Raw genomic sequence first — 20,071 nt, 5'->3', positions numbered from 1 at the left:
AAACGAACCGCGCGTATAATAACTGTCATTAGATCGTTGATTGTTCAATTTGCGTTTACTAGGTCGGACAGACTGGTTAATTGCTAGATTATGGTCGCTTGTGGTAACCACTGGAATCTTGAAAGCGAGCACAGTCGTGGTGAAATTATATGTACACCTGCACGTGTGATGGATTCAGTGCATTTAATGGTTCAATCGGTAGATACGTGTTTGATCCTGTGATATACCGTTTTGAGATTTCTGGATTTGCAAATTCAGATTGGTCAATTTTCAAACGTAGCAATTGTCCAAGTTAGCCTTCTCCGACCGTTTCGACCACTCGCGGACAGACGCGATCGCGAGGAAGCACGTCAACGGAAGTCGTAAATTCCCGTTACGATTAGTCGGTCGACGACACGAAATGATCGATCCCCTATTTCGGTTAGGATAACAGAGGTGGTTGAATTAAACATGACACTGATATAACAAGTTACACATTACAGTTTATTCCAACAACTTTGTAAAGAAGATAGTTACGCTGGTGCGTATGTATAAGTTAAGTAGGTGACTGATCCAAGGGTGGAAACCCGGTCAAGAGATGTTGACTGTTCCAAAGATGGAAAATCAGTGAAGTTCAGTGACGATGCTGTGGCAGAGGAAAGCTAGTGATGGGTGTGTCTAGCGCACGAGACCATCGGATTTATTGATGACAATTTTGGCTAGGAAAGTGAGGGCAATAGGCATTGCTTCTGATTGGATAATAAGAAGGTTGGCGGACTAGGAGGGGTCTTAGCCATCCCCGAGAGAAAGTTGCTAGCGGAAAATACTTTAACTATGAAAATGCCAAGATTTATGGTGAGTCCTTAAGACTGTTGAAGACTATACAATAAGGGTGTGCAGACATCTGGCTGCCACCTTGCACGCGGCGTGGGGCCTGATTTGTGTAGAGTCACCGGACGTAACAGGTTCGATCAGGTTTGATCCTGCGATATACCGTTTTCAGATTTCTAGATTTGCAAATTCAGATTGGTCAATTTTCAAACGTAGCACTTGTCAAAGTTAACTTTCTCCGACAATAGTCCATTCCAAGAGTGTAAGAACCTACGTGAATGACCCGTGAATGTTTTTATTGCATAAATACAATATATCTGTATTTATTTTTTTAACGATACATACGAACACACACACACACATATATATTTTTTTTAAATGTACCGGTATACCTATTTATTTGGTATTTCAAAATATATATTTCAATTAAAATCATTCAGTGAAAACCAACTTCAATCTACTAAATTATGTAATAAAAAAGAATGAAAGGGATTGGCAATTATTAGGGTTAATTGATGCGCACTTCCAAGTACCTCCCGTTATATCAAAATCTCTTCCTCGACTCCACCGTGTTGCGCGATTAACGAATCATTTATATTACCGTCTCGATTAGCTTCGGACGAGCCTCTCGACCGCTAATTCGCTCTGATTTATCTGTTTCCCTTGGTCGGAGCAGTGACGAATTGCCGGTCCAATTGACACTGCCAAGGGCGATGCGCGAGGCCAAGAATAGGCAGCAGCTCTCCTCCCTGGCGCTTCTGGGTCAGGAATTCTGGAGATACCCGATGGCGAATCCGAAACCACCGGAGAGCAGCAGCAGCAACACGTCTAGCTTAAGCAGTTTCCGGGGTGGTAAGTCGGAGTAGAAAGTTTCATTGGCTTTTTTTACTTCATTTTTATGTCTCAACTTAACTGGATCTTTTAATTTGCTTATGGGAAGAAATTATAATTGTATGTAGTTTTTCGTTCTGCTAAGAGAAATAAGAATTAATAGCTTCTTTTTTATCGAGTGCGTTTTTCTTACACCGGAATGAGTATTTGGTATTGTTTATTTCAGGTAACAATAATTTGAATAACAACAATAACAATATTCATACGCCGACGACGGAGAGTATCGTGTTGAATTTGGCGCCAATCTCGTCGCATGATACCCGTGAGTGACTGAATATACAATCGAATTACCAAATTAGAAGTTTGCTTTAATAACAACCTTTCGTTTACGTCAGCATACTAATATACGAAAACAATGACAATATTAACACACAACAATAAAGACAAATTTCACGACTTCACCAAATCGAACGCCAAACCAAGAAACCTACCCACCTACAGTCCTCATCCAGCCATAACTTTCCTTCTGCCTCTTACTCAATGAACCTTCGGGGACCAGAATCTCCAGAGAACAAAAATAAAAACTATTCACGCACCAAAAATAATCCCGCATCGCCTTATTTTCGTATGCAGGAAGCTCGTCGCCTACAGGCGCCTTGACGACAACCACATTCGCGTCGTCGTTGCCTCGACAGCCTCGTCCAACGCCACCAAACACCTTGAATTTGACAACCTTCAACGAGCCTTTGGACCTGAAGAAAGAGAAGATCTCACCAGGCGACAAACTGTCTCAGAAATTAATCTCCCCTAATCTGGTGCAGAGCGTTCGTTGCCCTTCACCCGTGGTTCACAACGTGGAGAGTAACGTGCTGAGTCCTGTCCAGGACACCAAAGTCAGCTTCGAGTCGAAAACCATGGCAGAGACTTCGAAATCGACGATGGTCGAACTGTCCAGGACCAGATTCTCCTCTGTCAGCACTTCCATGATGAATTTCCATCAAAACGTGTCGACGTTCAATAATCTGTCCTGCACCACGTCCCCTGTACTACCTGAGATAAGAAATATCATAGCGGAGAATCATTCTGTGGGACAGAACGTGAAAACGCCACCTCCGCCGCCTCCGAGATGGGCGAAACCAGCGATTGGCCCGAATCAGAATAATTTCAGCGTTACTACCACCGTGACGTTCAATGTCAATCACTCGAATGATGTCGGTAGCTCTCAGGTAATTATTTGAGAATAGTTTGGAAGATTAGAGATTGGAAGTTTGGTATTAGGGTTGACGATGATGATGGATCCGATGAGATCGCGGCTTAGAAGACGGAATGATTTAATATCTGTGATTAAATTAGGAAATTGTTATTCGTCAATTGTGTTATAGAATGTTTAGCGATTTATCTTAACACTTAGCCAACCGCGCGCAGTACGAGCTATACGCTTCTCATCGCACTGGACAAGCTAATCTATACGCTGTCCACTGTGCATTTTTCCAAGCAACGAGGACTAATATTCACTACTTGAAAAACAAAGAAGTCTAAAAATTATTTAACTGGTCAATTATATTTTGCGGTAATGATTTTCTTTACATATTATTCACATATTATTTATGCAAAATATCAAATTAAAAGTATACAAAAATATAGGTAAAATTCAAAACATTAAAGATGACTAAAGATAAATAGCGTGAAATTAAACATTCATAATGCATTTTAATATTTTTTTACAGCGTGGTATCGTTCGGTTATAACTTTATTTAGTCATAACTTTTTAATTAATTTTAACACCACTAAATTGGTGTATTTTATTACATACTGTACTTGATAGAAGCGGAAAAAGTGTCGCAATTGATTGGGAACAATTCCAGGTAAACAATAACTGATAATAACAACAACAAAGAAGGAAAACGCGTCGTCAAAGTCAAACAGAGAGATCTCCCGGTTCGGTCACGCAACAATGTGCTTCACAGAGGGGAGATCTCCCCGTTCGGTTGGCTAAGTGTTAAATATGTGTTTTATTTTCCTTACCTACGGTGCAATCAATTTCTCTATTAACTCTGCATTCTTTATTCACTGTTAATTCAGAAAATTCTAGAAATATTGCTGCTCTATCGATTCTCTACACTCTGTTCAAAATCCACTGATTTCCAATCGAACAATAATAAAATTAAATCACTGACTCTTTGTCTTTCTCTTTCAGAACACCCCATCGGACCCCAACACTTCTCTATTGAGCCCACAGAGCGCCACGTCGAACAAGTCTCTGACCTCAAACTTCTCCGTGAAGTCACCCTTGTCTCCGACGACGCCGATACTCTCCCCAATGTCAAAACTAGTCCCAAACACAGGCGTCAAGACGCCCAACGTTCTTTCACCAACTACGCCATCCAGTACGAGCAAATCGAAACGAAGACGAGACCGAGAAGCTCGAAAGAACTCGCAACACTACCAAGAATCTGACATTTTGGAGTCGTACTATCGAAGTTCACCTGGAGATAAGATTTCGGACTACGAGGATATTTGGAATACTACCGATCAGTCGAACCATTCCACGTGGTCTCCCAACGACAAACTGGCCAGGAATGATGGACCAGCGAACCCTCAGGACCGACTGAGGAACTCGAACGATCGACTGATGGTCCCAGACAGAGTTGCAAATGCAAATTCCGAGAGAAATTTCAACGAACGACTACCAACGAGCGAGCAGTTGATAGTGAGGAACGACAGGATGATCGTGAGAAACGACAAGTCGATCGGTAATGAGAAATTGAGTTACAAGGAGATGACCAGTCCCGAGTTTAGCAGCTTTAAGCCTGCTCAGGAGGCGAAGCCTGTGGAGCAGAGCAATGGATCGCCGGAAGAAACAGGAATGGGCAGGAGACCTGATCTGTTATCTCGAGTCTGTGAGTATTTAATGCAGAATCGGGTTTATTTGGCAGAATTTATATATCGTAGTATTATATAATATTTGTACATTATAATAATTGGTAGGTGAAACAAATTTCTGTTTGAATTCATCGAATTTAAGAATGTAAAAGTGCATAGAAATCTGTAGTTTCGAAATTGGATATATCAATAAATAAGAAGCAAATTGTTCAGCGACCTTCGCTTATCCACTGCCACTAATTCAAAATTATCGTTTACCAAGCAGGTAGCGCGAATTCCTTGAACAGTCCCAGCACAGTGACACCTCCCAGGAACAAATTAGGCTTAATGCTGGCCAAATCAGAGAGCAACAGCCCCCTGACACCAGAGTCGAAGCAGGGTAGTCCGTTTTACGCGGAGCCAGCGGACGCTATCGCGCAGAGCGCGGCGATAATACCAAGAAGACGACCTAGGAACAACCCAGCAACGAACAAATATCGACACAGCGAACCAGGGTGGCTACAAAACCCAGTAGGTGCAAATTCTAATCAGCTGCATCCGATCGACTGGGAGGAATCGGAAGAAACGGAAGATAAGACGCCTCTGATCTCGTCTTCCGTGGATAATTTGGCCAAGAGACTCGGCACCAAAGAGACCAAGAAGATTCCACGTGCCAAGCCAGTACAACCACCAAAGATCAGGACCAAGGTGTTCAACGACACTTCCTGGGCCGTGGACTCCAGCTGGGAATTTATTGGTGTGATACGATTTCTTATTCGTTATATATTTCGTTATTTATGATTTTGTGAAAAGCGACGATCTCTGTAGTTGGAGACCTATCGTTAAATTATCGCTTCGTTGATCTTTTAAATAATTTTGAGGTGAACGAGGAAAAAGATCGTATCGAAAGGCACGAGCGAAGAATCTAACACCTTGTTGAAGTCGTAGTGCACACATACACGATTTCTTTTCGAATCAGCGAACCCGACATCGTGTCGTTACATCAAACACATCGATAATACATCATAATATAGCAACCAACAAGCAACTTGAAACGAAAGATACGATCGAATCTCTTGTCCAATCTTTACATAACATCAGCAAATCATGTCGCGATGATTCTAACGATTCGCATAATCTAATCTCTATTTGAGAAAGTTTAAACAAGCTTCCGATAAATCAGCACGTTCTCTTCTGTTATATAAGAATTGTATTCTGTTCGAATAGTCAACCAAATGCACGCATGTAGATGCGCAAGCTGTGCGCGAAATTCATTGAAAAATCGATTTTCTTTCTTTATAAACGATGAATATAGAGGATAGGTCGATAGGGGCAACGATAACGACATTTGATAATATTTGTTCAGGCAACGAAGGGGACGACTGCGATCCGGACTACGACTGTGACGCGGATTACGAGGGCGACAACGTGGCCAGAAAGTTTCCGGACGAGGAGTGTGACAGGGACGTTGTTGGGAACACTTTGACCGTTCAGAGTATCATCCTCCAACGGTAAGTTCTCAGCCGACATCATTCACAATTTGCCACTATTTCTTATTATTTACAGTCATCAATGGTGTCGATAATGAATCAAACAAAGCTGTTTAAATTCGGACGAGGGAAACATATTTCTTACATCTAAGGGACTGCTGCTATAAGGAGATAAAAGTCCATTTTCCAACAATTTGCGTCGATCAATAAAAGCTAATTAAAAGTCTAGCCAATTGGAATCACTTTACGAGTGTTAAAGAAAAAATATTAATTACTAGACTGCGAATGTTTATTCGATTTTATATTTTTATGAACACAATGAAAGAAATGGAATTTACTTTAATAGAAATCTACTAAACATCATACTGAGTGGTCTACGCTTTAAATATTACACGTATCTTTGCATATTGTACGCACTCTGTAGATTTTTGGAATCTTAAATTTCCCAAAAACGCAGAAACACTCGCAGTCTATTAATTAACAGTTTTAGCAATAAACTTACACGTATCTTTCCATCTTCAAATTTTAGTTAGAGTATTTTTAATAATTTTTAATGGGATCTGCTTAAAAGAAATTCATTTCTAACGAAGCCGAGCAATTTTTGGGAAAAGAACTGCAGAAAAATTACCGAATGTTACTGTACTATAAAAATACCTGGAAACAATCAATGACGCGACTGTAAATCGTTTAAAATAATTATTAGTTATTTTTACGTGTGTCCAATAGGTACCCAGAGCTGTTGAAACCGCCAGACACGTCGGAGTCGCTTTACAGCGACAGGAACTCCTCGTACGACAACGTCGAGAAGAGGAACGAAAGAGAGGAGGCTGGAGACACCAGGAAGGACCAAACTTATGACTCTTCCGAGTGGGAGACGCCATTGGAGACGGACGAAAGCGACGTGGAGAGGATGAAGAGGAACAAGAGCTTCAAAGAACGACTGGACCCTCTTCTCTGTAAGTGTACGAGCTTATATTCTCTTTCTTGCTCTAGAAGACAATAGCAAACATTTAAAAACAGATGGAAAAATAAAAGAACAAAAGATAGAGATTTTGAAAATACACCACCGTGAAATTCCGAAGATTATTTTATTCTTTTTTATAGCATACATAACATATCTTTCAATTTTATTTGTTCGATACAAACTTGCTACTCTTCAATCGTCCATAGTACTATTAGTATGTATTAAAGAGTGTTTATTTCGCATAAACAAAGTATGCTAGCCGAACTGGAGCACGCATGTAGAACGTAGAACTGGAACATACGTATAAAACATATTTATACGGCGATTTATCGACAACTGTCAGTATCGGATGACTCATAGTCAAAGATCCATCGAAGTGCATTGCCAATGCATGGCGCAAGTGTATCGGAAATCGTATCCAGAAGGTCACGAGTCGTGGATGACAGAGTCGTGACCGATCGATAGCTGAAGACCGAGAGGAAGGCAATAGCGAGATGTGTCATAGGAGAAGCGTACCATTGTGTCGACTATCGCGAATAAAAGGAGCTTCCGAATGGATTATGACGTTGCAACGACAACCGATTCTAAAGAGAAAAAGAACCGCTTTAACAAGAGATTGTCGGAGTAAACGCGGTCACGTTACACGCGCTCTGATTTCGTCGATCGTTCTATCCAACGCTAGATGGATAATGCGTGTGATGTTATATGCTGATGATTGCGCTGGTTTCTCGTCTGGAGGTGGAGATAAGAGGATAAGAGGTTGATGATCGTTTCGAGATGATCTTTGTCTGCGACGCATGTCGTTTGTCGAACAGGAAACGCTGGTGTCGATGTTTATCGATGGGTTTTAAAAGGACTCGATATCTGGCTATGGACAAAATAGAAGATTCAAACGTTTGCAGAATGAGAGTAAAAAGGATAGGAGGGTAAACAGTTACAGTAAATTCGAAAGTTTGCGAATATACGAATTGACACGTTAGAAATGAGAGAATTAGAAGAACAAGATAGAAGATTTGGAAATGGAGAAATTTTTTATTTCAATAGAAATGTGGAAATATTGCGATATTAGAGGTTTAAAATAGGAAATTGAGGAATCGAAAAATTAGAAGGTTGTAGAAAATTGGAAGAGTAAAAAGTTCGTCCCTTTAAAAACTTGGTAGCTCGAATATGTTTGATAGTTTATAAAATGTATATAAATATATTTGGAGAAAAAAATAGGGAAGTTCAGAGATCAAATAGCTGACACGTTACAAAGGTCAGAATACTCGATAATCGAAAAATACATAAATTAGTAAATTAGGATATTAGACCAAGGAATTTCAAAGCAAGAAACTAAGCAGATTAAATATGCATAAGCATGAATATTCATGAACACTCTTGCATAATTAATAGATTAAAACTGGAATTAATTGATCTATACAGACAAACTGTAAGCTTTCGTCATCCAACTCTGTATGAATAACAATAACGAACGAATAGAACGTAACTTTTCCGTTGTTAGGATTTCGGTCTTGACGCGCAATTTTCCTGCGACTACGAGCAAACTTCCAAAATTTTCCATCGATCCTCAAACACTTCCTTCCCATGGAAACGTCACGATGCCGACTCCTTCCAAACGGTAGTTTACGATGCACAATAGAAGTGCGATAAAGAGGCTCCAACTCAGGTAGAACCTATAACTCGCAAAGTGCACGTTACACCCTTAATTTACTAATCATCAATTGTTAATTCCGAGCAAACTTCCAAAATTTTTCATCGATCCTCAAACACTTCCTTCCCATGGAAAAGTCACGATGCCGACTCCTTTTAAACGGTAGTTTACGATGCACAATAGAAGTGCGATAAAGAGGCTCAAACTCAAGTAGAACCTATAACTCGCAAAGTGCACGTTGCACCCTTAATTTACTAATCATTAATTATTAATTCCAGTCGATGCTTTTACGTACTGTCTCTTTATTATTTTATTCTATCAATGGACAAGCAACGTAAATGGAAAATCTCAATAATTACAGAAAGCAAAGAAAGAACACTACCGATGCATGTCCTCCTCAAGTTGAAAAACATGTAATTCTCTTACGTTTCTTCTTGGATTTTATGTTGTACATTTGTAATTATTGTCTTGATACAAGGACGATCTGAAGGTGTTAAAAATTGTTGAGCTTCCTTTTACAAGGAAGAAAGAAATAAAATAAAAATTCACGAAGAGAAAGATACCGAAGATCGACGAATTCCCTTTTCATCGAAAGCAGAGTCGAGGATTATTGTTCTCTCGTTCAGTGAAAATTTCTTTTGTTGTAATTTTACGATTTTATCGACGATGCTTGCAATTTATAATTAAATTGCGAATATTGTAATTGATAAAAAGATCGTAAATACTTTACAATAATATACTTGCAATGCTATAATTATAGAACAATAATATTTATTTAATTGTAATGATAAGATATTTACTTTATTAGCAAAAATGATTCATTTTTGACTAAATTCCAATCCTCTCGGACACTGTTCGAAATGCAAAATTTACTCCTCAGTAAATTAGAAGTAAAAAAATGTAGAAATAAAATTCATAAAATAAAAGGAAGAGTATGAAATAAGCTTCGTCCTTTATTTACTGTTCACAGTTTTGTGACAAGAGAAATCGCTAGTGGCACACGCAACAAACGCATCAGTTAAAATAGAAACGTTTTATCTTCGGTGTCAACGTAACACACATGGCGGAAATCATTTTATTATCCCGCGATACATGCGTTCATCGCGATACGATTATCACCGCCTTGGGCACGTCTGTCTTTGTAAAAATTCGTTACCGTTGTCACGTCGGAGACACGAGAAATCACGAAACCGATAGATCGCCGGTGATCTCCTCGCGTCGCAGTTCGAACGTTTCACGAATAAAGTGAAGAAATTGAACTTCGTATATGATAATGGGATTTTTATTATATAAATCGAACAGAATGACGGTTCGAAGTGTTACAACGGAATAAGGTTTCGAGCGCTAATTTAGGAGGATTTTTATATCGAGGTTTTGGAGTGATTATCGTCGGATGTATATCAGAGGCGACTATTCCGTTTCTGTCTGATTATTATTTCGATAACTGTGGCATGCAGAATGTTTCGTTTACCTGATTACCGTTTCTAAAGGCCTAATGGCCTTGTTGAGCATGTGACACCGTGCTACGTTTCAATCTCGTCCACGTTACCCCATTTCTTCGCGAAATTATCTCGCCTAGATGTGGATCATCGAAATTGTGAAGTCACTGTGTCAAGCGCTTGCGAAAGAAACGTAGAAATCCAGCGCGTAATTAATTATAATTAGATTAAAACGAGTCTCCATAAAGAACGACGGAAGAAACTATCATCGCAAAGTAAGAATCGTTTTTTCTATAACAAAAAAAAAAGAGAGAGATTATTTTACTATCCCATAATAAAGACCGTCTAAACAAAATTATCTCCATCGAGCACCAAAGCGCGTTAATATTTAATTAGCAATATCAAAATAAGAAAAACAGTAGATAAAACACGAGCATCCTTCGTGCTTTACTACACACAACAGAGAGAACGAAGCAAGTATTTTATATAAAATCAACAAGTAGCTTCTGCTATCGATGCCGAGATATAAAAAAGACCGTTGGAAAAAGAAGAGAAAAAGACGGAAATAAAAACGCAACACGACAAAACGTGGTCGATCTATTATAAAATCATAATAAAGATAAATGGAGTTGGCAGATGCAGTAGCAATTTGTAATACGGTACAGTTGAATCGTGACAGATACCTCGATTCTGCCGATCGTTAGTCGTGCACGTGAACAGCCGGTGAATACAGAAACTCACGTTGCAAACGATGCATCGAAAACGTAATCTGTCGTATGGAAAACGCGTTCGTTTCACTCGGCGCGGCTAGCATCGGTCGTTAATTATCTTCGTCTACTCCCCGAGTACTCTTTTGTCCCTGTTTTCTTTTGTAAGAGAGTATCGACGTTCTCGTTGTCTGGCCCCTCCGAGAATTAATTCGTACGGGGCCATGGAAATTTTCACGTTCGATTTATTTTACGGTGCATTTGAAATTTTCGAGCAACGATTTGAACGAACAACGATAAAGCAGATAAAATATATAAAGCATAAAAAAAGAAAAAACAATAAGAATAGAGATTTCGAATAAGAGAAAATTTCTAACGTATATTTTTCGAATCCTTGAATTTCCTACGCCTCGACATTGTCTCAATTTATATTTTTCAAATGCGTATTCTCTAATTGTCGTAATAGTTTTGAATTGCAAAATTTCGAATGAAAATTGTATTAATTCTCGATAGATCTCGAATTTCTAAATCTAAGACGACCTAAATTATAAACAAATTAATAAAATATAACAATTAAAACAGGTATAGTAATTGATCGTAATAGAAATTAAATCCTGTCCTGCAATTGGCACGAATCCAACACCTAATTTTATTGCTATATCGCTTTATTGCTTTAACAATAGCCCGGAAAAACTGAAACCCGCAATTAAATCCGTCAAGTATACGGAACAAGCTATGCGAAGAATTTGAAAGATATCGTTTGTACGAAATGTAAAATACTGTTCAACGACGTTCGTCCTTTAGAAATAAATTTAATCGAAGTAAATTTAATCTTGCGAAGTTTCTCCAAAGTGTCGATATTACGACATATCTTTTCATCTTCGAGGGTTTATGACGAACAACGGTATCTAACTACAAGGCGAACGATAATGGCTGGATTTGCCAACAAATTGGAATAGTTTACGAGGTGTCAGTGGTTGGAACAGCAAACTCGCATGTTGCGCATCGTTGCTCGTAATCGTCCCTTAAGTTTAAATGCCGCGTTATCCGAGGGGTTGTTTCATAGCCGGCTATAAAATAAAATCGCTGGGAATAATTTGAACGATCGTTTCGTCGTTTCCAGAATATTCGATAGATTCGTGGAATCTGCTAAATATTCGATACGCAAAGATACGCGAAAGTGTTGAATATCGAAAACACAGTAGCCGATATAACGTTTAATAGGCGAAACGAATCTCCGTGTCTGGGTCCTACTTTTTCGATCATTTTCATAAAAATATAAAATCGCAAAAACGTGCGCAGGTGCAGTCGTTGACGTATGATTTCTCGTAGAATTCTTCGAAAAATTTGTTACGTTCTACAAGCTTTCCTTTTTCTTTAACCGTTTACCTCTGCAACGGAACAATATTTATCTACGAAGAAAAGATTTTGTTCGTAACAATATGGAAACATTGATCACGGTGTAACAGTGGCCGATCCATTTCCAGCGCTTAACGTAATACGACGTAGTAACAAACAAGTCGCTAGAACTTGCTTGTTTTCGTGAGTAGGTAATAGGCTGCGAATCGTCTGACAGTGTTTGAACAATCAGGTTTTGAACTGTAACTCGTTGTCCGATAGAACACAGTTATCAGCGATGATTCTTGACAAATTATTTCCGATATTTTATACTCTATTTTCTTCCTTTTTCGAATGGCCAGGTAACAAGGGTTGTTTCTCCACTGGTTTTAAAGACTGTAAAAAATATTTCTACGAAGAATTATAACGAAATTTTTATATCGCTCGTTCACGGTGAATGAATATTTGTGCAAAAACGTGTTTTAATGAATATTTATGCAAAAACATATTTTAATGAATATTTAAGCAAAAACATATTTCCCATAAATGCATAAACAACCGAAGTCTAATTGTAATCACAAAAAAGAACGCAACAAAGGCTTCGCCTAATGGATAATTTGGAGCTCTCTAATTAAAACTTTCCGATAGTTAAGCTTACGCTTGAAGGACAATGAAAACAATGAATGTATGTCTTCGTCTATGAATGTATGGATCTGTAAACTCTTTTAATTTCTTCGAGTATTAGCTCACGTTTAAAGGGTTGGAAAGGGCCGGATTTATCGGTAACGATAGCAATCGCCAAAATTCATCAACCTATGTCTTCCGTTTGCAAGCTGATTACTTGCCCCCCTACCAATACAAAGCAGCCCGGAGGTTACCTTTTCGCGATAGCGCTGTCCATAGTTCAGTGTTCGCCGATTCAGCGTTGGTGAAGCCTCGTGGAGGATCGAATTGGACCCAGCCCAGAGCTCGATGACTTCGATCTCTGAGGATCATCGTGAGCTTTGTTGACGATTCGAGCTGAGTTTCGATCGGTGCATACAGCGTTCGTCAAAGTTTCTTCGCGTTATTTCACAGTTTGTTCGTTCAAAATTTTCCGAGGAACAGTGACGATCGATCGAAAAATTTCCGAAAAGTTTGACAGAATAGTGTTCAAAATCTTTGATCGAGTTCGAGCTTCGTTGCACGTACGAAGATTACACGAACGATTTTCGATTTTTGAAAAAAATTTCTGTCTCGTGAAGAGGATTCTCGTGACCATCGTTCTTCCATTCTCCCGCGAAAGAATCGTACGAAATTTCCGTCGATCGTTCTCCAACGATAAACAACGACAAAGAGTCCTCGTGGAAGAAGCTTTTCCAAAGGAGGGTGCATATATCTGGCCTTAAGATTCCAGGGTCGACGAGATAACCGGCCGACGAATCTCGAAGACGTCTAAACGTGCTGCCCTGTGTCGTCGTCATCGATAATTTTCAATGGAGTTGCGAAGTTGATAAGCCAATTGCCTCGAACAGAAGTCCTTCGATCGCAGAACATTTCCGCAAATTAATCGATCTTCGCCTCAGATAGCGGCGAGTACAATTGGCGGAAAGAAGAAATACGAATGGGAAGTAGACTCGTTGCAGGGATCTATCGATCGAGCTATCGTGTAACACTGTAGAAAGATCGTGAATAATCGAACTATCTGAATCTTGCGAAGAAGAAAACTGTGGAAAATCGAGCTTGTCAGCGTATTTGATTTGATTGGAGTTTACGAGCCAAGATTCCTGGGTTGAGGATATAAAACAACGATATTATAGCGAACCATGGAACGGTGCAAACTAAAATTTTGGAAAATTTGGCAAATTAAGAAGAAGATGGCCAGTCGTACCACGGCAAAGGTGCATACGGAAAAGGGCGAGCAAGTCGTAAAGAAGAAGAATATCTTTCTGAGAATTTCCAAATGGTTCCGGTGCATTTGCAAGAGATTGCGAAATGGTATCGCAATATGTAAAAGTAAGCGGCGATTTCAAATTTCAAGTTTTTAAATTTAGAAACGTCCGAATATTCGAAATGTTGAATTTTCGAAATTTCAACGAACACATGCGTTCTCTTCCGAACCTTTAAATATTTGAACACCGTATTGGAAGAGCTCTATATCGGAAAACACGAAGGAAATTTTGTTTGCGTAGCTTAAGGAGCTTTTTTTCCAACAAATTATCGCATGGATGTTAACCGATAGTGGGAGATGATCAATTTACTATCTTTATAAGCATGTGTATAGTGTACGGATAAAATCTGTTTGCAATGTCTTTAACATACTTCACTTAGTTCAAAATCCCATGTATCATTAGTAGCGCCCCTTTGATAAGACAACGCTTTGCGATACCGTGCCTATTTGCTAAGATATCGAATTAAAAAAAATTAAATAGCAGTAGTGATCAAATAACAGTATGGAACTAGGAGTACGAGTATTTGCATCCCTCTATCGACGTTCATTCTTTATTCAGTATCTATTATTTAAATCGCTATTTCAACGTTTATTCCTCTTTATCGATGCTTTAGTCAATGTTTATATCGATGGTCTTTCGTTTCTTGCTATCAGAACGAATAAACTGGAAGCCACGCGCAATAAAATGATCATCCCCGTTTTAAAATCAATAAAAGATATCGAATAATTTGGAGAAATCGTTCACGCTAAGACCATTTATTTTAATCGATGCCTACCCCCGTATTTGATAAAAAATTTAATAAACTAATAACAAGCTTGAATTTGATGATCCAACGATAAACACCCCCTTCGAATAAAAGCCTGCAATTAATAGAACCAAGAACCTGATCGAATTTTTCTTTGCTCCACAGCTCCTCCGAGGTTGCAAGCCCTCAGGAATCGTGACAACGGAGGCACAGGCTCCAGCATAAGATCGTACGCCTTGCAGCTAGCCGCTGACAAAACTACCACCTTCTCTCAGAATATCGATAATTTCATCCAATGCACGAAAGAAGGGAAAGAAGCCAGTCCGCACGTGGTTATGAGAAACATGAGACAGTTCATGTCTGGAATGAAGAACTATTTGGTGAAACACGGCGAAAAGGAGTTCGAGAAAGAAGTGGAGAAGGAAAGATTGAAGCTGAAGGCGAATGAATTTTTGAATCTGGACGCGATTTTGGAGGGCGTGATGATGAACCTGGTGGTCAGACCGCTCAGGGAACATGTTTACAGACTGTTTGTGGATCATTACGCGACCACCGGTTCGTTGCAAACCCTCGCCGAGAGCATTCAACACGCCCAAGGGAAACACATTCAGGATCTCGGCGTTCGAGTTAGTAACCGTTTGTCGAAATGATCATTGTCTGCCGAATGGGAGTTGTTCTAATATGGAGTTTATTCTTGTAGTCCCTCCTGTGAGGGTAGTTTACCAGTAGGGGTAGTTTGGAGAGGCTATTATTACCTTGTATGATCGTAGTTGTTGTAGTTTAGTAGGAGATTAAATATTTTAGTTCCTTTTGCATTTCCCTCGATTAGGGGAGCTTTTTTCTCCCTCTCTGGAGGGTTTGAGAAAGAGAATAAAGTGAAACTCGAGATTAGTAACTTTATTTATTTCGATTTATTTCCTGATTCAAAGAGAGCAGAAGAAACAGGCTTTGATTATAGTGCTGTTTGGCAGATTTTTAAAATAGCGAATCTTCGTCTAACTGTAATTATTTATACGCGATATAGATTTTCTAGCATATCTAGTTTCGTCTATTAGAGATTAGAGTAATCAGAATCTAGAAATACGTAGCTAGAAGGCCTCAAATTCTTAAAGTAGATTACAGTTTATATCATCGAAGCGATTAAGCTTAAAATAAAAATCGATAAATATTAATAATAGTTTTGTTTACAGCCAAAGATCATACCCCCATCGGAGCCCAATTTGGAACGAATCCTCAAGTGCATCGATCGTCTTCAGAAGGCGGATTCACCTTTGGATAAGCTGGAAAACCTTCTCGCAGCTTTTTCGGCAATTTTCAACTCTGTAAGTCGCGTTACGAGCCCCTTCTCGTTTTTAAATAAATATGTGATTTCTTGTTCGATACGAAATTTAAATGTTTATCGTAATATTCATAAATGTGTATCGTATTCGGAGCAAATTTTAAAGGCTTATTGCGATTGGCTTTTCAGGTAAAACACGCAAATTCTGGTAAACATTTGGCGCTGGGTGCCGACGACCTCCTTCCTCTTCTAGTTTGGGTGTTGGTTCGTGGCAGAGTTGTGGACGCTGAAGTGGAGGCTGAGTACATGTGGGGCTTGCTTCATCCCTCTCTTCTCACTGGCGAAGGGGGATATTATCTGACGACCTTGTCCAGCGCAGTTCACGTTTTGAAGACGTTCAAGTCCAGCCAGGGAACGATGTCCACTTTAAATGTAAGTGACTTGGCTGATGCTGGCCTCTGAAGCATTATATTTATCAAATTTCTATGGTTTTTTTACTGTAATGTTAGTATACAACTTTAAGAAGTGTTAATCTTCTTTAGATTTCAATGAAGATATATCGATATACTGTGTTATTATTTATAATTTGAATATTAATACTCTGTTATACTATTAGTATATATTAAATTAATACATTAATAAAAATATCTGTATATGTTGAACAATTGCTATTTGAATGTTTCAGGGCTGTGGAACACCAGACTGTTCATCCGTACTACGAATCTTAGTGCCAGATGAACTGCATGGATCCCTGAACACCAGAACGTTGCCTGTGCGACCGAATATGAACACGAGAGAGATCTGTCGCATTCTTGCACATAAGATTAGATGCACCAACCCCCAGGACTATGGACTGTTCAAACTGGTTCAAGGGGAAGGTAAACGATAGTTTTACCAAATTTCTACAATTTCTATTGTCATCGTTAGAAATTTCAATTTTATTAACACATTCGTCTGTTATTGTGTTCCTTCCTATCGTTAGATGGATTATTTGCTTATTAATTTTTAGAATATAAAAATTTGTACAAACTTTGCTAAAAAAAAATTTATCTACAAACATTTAATTAAGGATACTACATATATGATTTATAACGTGTTAATGAAAAATACACACAAAATAAATTATTAAGCAGGTAATTTACATACTTAAGAAATTAGCTAAATAGCTGAAGAACGATTAAAAAGCAATTACAGAATTGCAACATCGAACAATTAAAAAACAGTTATAATTAAACTACCATTTACTAACCTGTGCTATCACGGTGATATAAATTAAAGAGATATTACATAGATTTTTGTTTATTTTCTCTTACAGAAACCTTACTCGGTGACCACGAGTGTCCGCAAGAACTCTCTCACTGCCTTTTCGCTTACAAGCGGATCGACGCGAAGATAGCCTGGCCGAAGACCAGTTCTTAAGCCTCGCGAGCATCAAACCTCGTAGAGTTAACGATGTCGATTTCGTGGTGGCGAAACTAACAAGTCTGAAACACCTGTCTCTACTCTTACTGTTAGTTTCGTTGCTAGCACCATGTTTTCCTTTTGATCGTCTCATTGTTCACACATTTTACATATAAGTCCGTAACGAATTTTTCAATTTCCAGCACAAAAACCTCTTCGGTAATCTAACTCTTAGAATATACTTGAACACTGCCAGGTATAGACAGCTTTCGAACGATCGACGTAAAAACGAAAAAAAAGTCCACTGAAAGCGACCAAAGTTTAATTTAAGGAAAACGATTACTAAACCTTGTACTTTTATTCGTAAATCGTGTTAATCTAGATCTATATTCCCACATATCCGGTATTTAAAATCAGTACAATCGTCATCATTCTATTGGTCGCTTTTTGATATATAGAATTCTTGCCCATATTTTTTGTAATTAGTAATTAATGTAAAGAAAAAGAAGGACTTGTCTTAGCTGCGCGATGGTCCAAAGAAATTGTATTATTTGTCTGAATCATTTAGCTGCTGAGGGTGATGATTATAGTAGTGCAATCTAGTAGTGCAATGCGTAGCTGGGTACGATCTCGAAGTAAGAATTTCATATAACGCAGCTAAAGAGTCTGAAAAAGCAGAGTATGATCTTACGATCGGGCGATTAGCATTCAATCGGATTTAATTTGCTTTAGAAGCAGGTGCTAGAGCGTCGGATCGGCTAAATGGAGGGTCGATTCAGTTCGTTCGTTGGCACTGAACCCGAGATTTCGAACAAATTTCCGCCGAACGACCGTTTCTTATTTATGAACACATGAATAATACGAGATAAAGGATCGTGTATTACTCAGTATTCGATATTTTGCAAAATTCTTCGATAACGAAGCTACTGACTAAGTCTCATTGATGAAATAGGTTTCGAATCGAGGAAGTCAATGGAAAATTCTTCGCTTTTCGCTGCAAGAAACCAAGGTTTTGAATCTTTTGTGATTGTCCTTCGATCTCGAAACCTACTTCACGAGAGAACACTAAGTTTTTTACGGGATGAAATCACTGAAAAGAGAGCAACCAATTGTCTCTGTAACATTTCTTTCGAAATAACTTTACCGCAGATTACTTACTTACTTAATTCTCTTATTAAAATCATTTTTAGCATATCAATTGATTTTTTAAAAATATTTTTCTACGATTAATCGATGAGATTGATGCTGCCATCTTACTCTTTATATCAGTCACTCATTTTTATACTTTTAACGTTATTATTTTTTGTTGACATCTTGTTACAAAAAATCAATTTTTACCATGTACGAATTATTTATATGTGAAAGGAGATCAGAGATATGTTGGATTGCCTCTGTTAGGGGTGATTCAAGCCTATAGTATAACCGATTAAAAATCATAGGGGGATTACCCCTTTTAATACAAATTGAATACTAGACTTATATATATATAGAACACGAAAGGCTAGTTTAGACTCTATTTTAAGTACTTTCTCGTCGAGACGTTGGCGGATTATACAAGCAATCTGTACTTTTAGACGGACGTCGCATATTTATTGGGAAGTTGTACACAATATTTTACTATCATTCGTCGGATTTTTCCTTTTTTTTTCGCGTGTGCGTGCGCGAGTGTCGCTTCTTCTTTTCTCCGAATCTGCCAGGCTGATTTGCTCACCTAATATTATTATAAAAGGCTGTGGAACTAATTAATCTCTTACTCTCTCCCTCTCTCTCTCTCTCTCTCTCTCTCTCTCTCTCTCTCTCCAGAAATGAGCAATTGAATACAGAGCAGAGTTCGATCATGTTTGTGTTTTTGGGGGATTTGTATGGGGGTTGAGATATGAGGGTTGGAGCGTAAATCGTGGAGCGAATATTTTGCTACTGAAACTCTCGTACAAATCAGCCTTGCAATTGTTATTAGGTATTGTCTTATATAAGAAAACGAACAAAAAAAAAAAAGGAAAAAAGAAAAAAGTGAAAAGTAACACGATGTGTAGCCCTCGATAAATACGTGTAATAATATACGATAATAATTATTAGCAATTTATAAATGTACATTTCTCCTTTATATGTCGTATCTAATTTATTATGAAGCGAATTTTTAATACCTGTAATGTCGTAATTAATAATATCCCTCTGCATTAAACGTGCTTTCGATCCTCACCCCCCCCCCCAGCCCTCTTCGAATCTAATTGATTACGATTAACCGTAATGTTAATGCTTCTAATATGCTAGTCAAGCCGATACAAATCAGAAGTTTGTAAAAGAGTACCGTTTTTTCTCTCCTCTCTATGGCCCTTTTATAGGTGTAACTTTTCACGTGATAGTTTCTACTTGTTGACAAAAAAAAAAAAGAGATAAGGTAATATCATTTATTATCAATTATTCTCACCTTTATTACGATTACTGATTATGATTACTATTGTAACGTGTAACAGTATGCTCAATAAAAACTTTTCTATAATTCGAACAGTGGATGGAACAGTGCTAATGTGGTATACAAATAATTGTGTAATAAAATTTCGTATGCAGAGCGAAACTAATGCTTCGTCATCTAATTATTTTCTTTTCTCTTTGTTTTTACACT

At 38.3% G+C, this 20,071-nt stretch overlaps 1 protein-coding gene across 17 annotated transcripts in view; it reads left to right on the top strand.

Moving 5' to 3' along the window:
• Positions 1-20,023, top strand: part of spri (Src homology 2 domain-containing protein sprint) — a 211,550-nt gene extending 191,527 nt beyond the window's left edge. For 13 of the 17 annotated variants that reach the window (XM_076621649.1, XM_076621648.1, XM_033338010.2 and 10 more), the window contains 12 exons: positions 1,487-1,662; positions 1,868-1,963; positions 2,275-2,867; positions 3,839-4,541; positions 4,787-5,260; positions 5,870-6,014; positions 6,720-6,949; positions 14,934-15,394; positions 15,959-16,090; positions 16,237-16,479; positions 16,733-16,925; positions 17,363-20,023. In XM_076621649.1, coding sequence (XP_076477764.1) covers positions 1,487-1,662; positions 1,868-1,963; positions 2,275-2,867; positions 3,839-4,541; positions 4,787-5,260; positions 5,870-6,014; positions 6,720-6,949; positions 14,934-15,394; positions 15,959-16,090; positions 16,237-16,479; positions 16,733-16,925; positions 17,363-17,466 — 3,550 coding nt within the window. In that variant the 3' untranslated portion in view covers positions 17,467-20,023. Of the gene's footprint in view, positions 1-327; positions 835-1,486; positions 1,663-1,867; positions 1,964-2,274; positions 2,868-3,838; positions 4,542-4,786; positions 5,261-5,869; positions 6,015-6,719; positions 6,950-14,933; positions 15,395-15,958; positions 16,091-16,236; positions 16,480-16,732; positions 16,926-17,362 lie in introns of those variants that run through there. The other 4 variants (XM_033338007.2, XM_033338015.2, XM_076621653.1 and 1 more) reach the window with 3 other exon arrangements.
• Positions 20,024-20,071: the final 48 nt, after the last annotated feature.

This window comes from Bombus vancouverensis, chromosome 9 (assembly GCF_051014615.1).
Source record: "Bombus vancouverensis nearcticus chromosome 9, iyBomVanc1_principal, whole genome shotgun sequence".
NCBI lineage: Eukaryota > Metazoa > Arthropoda > Insecta > Hymenoptera > Apidae > Bombus > Bombus vancouverensis.
Note: the sequence above shows the minus strand (reverse complement) of the source record. Positions and strands in the feature narration are given on the sequence as shown.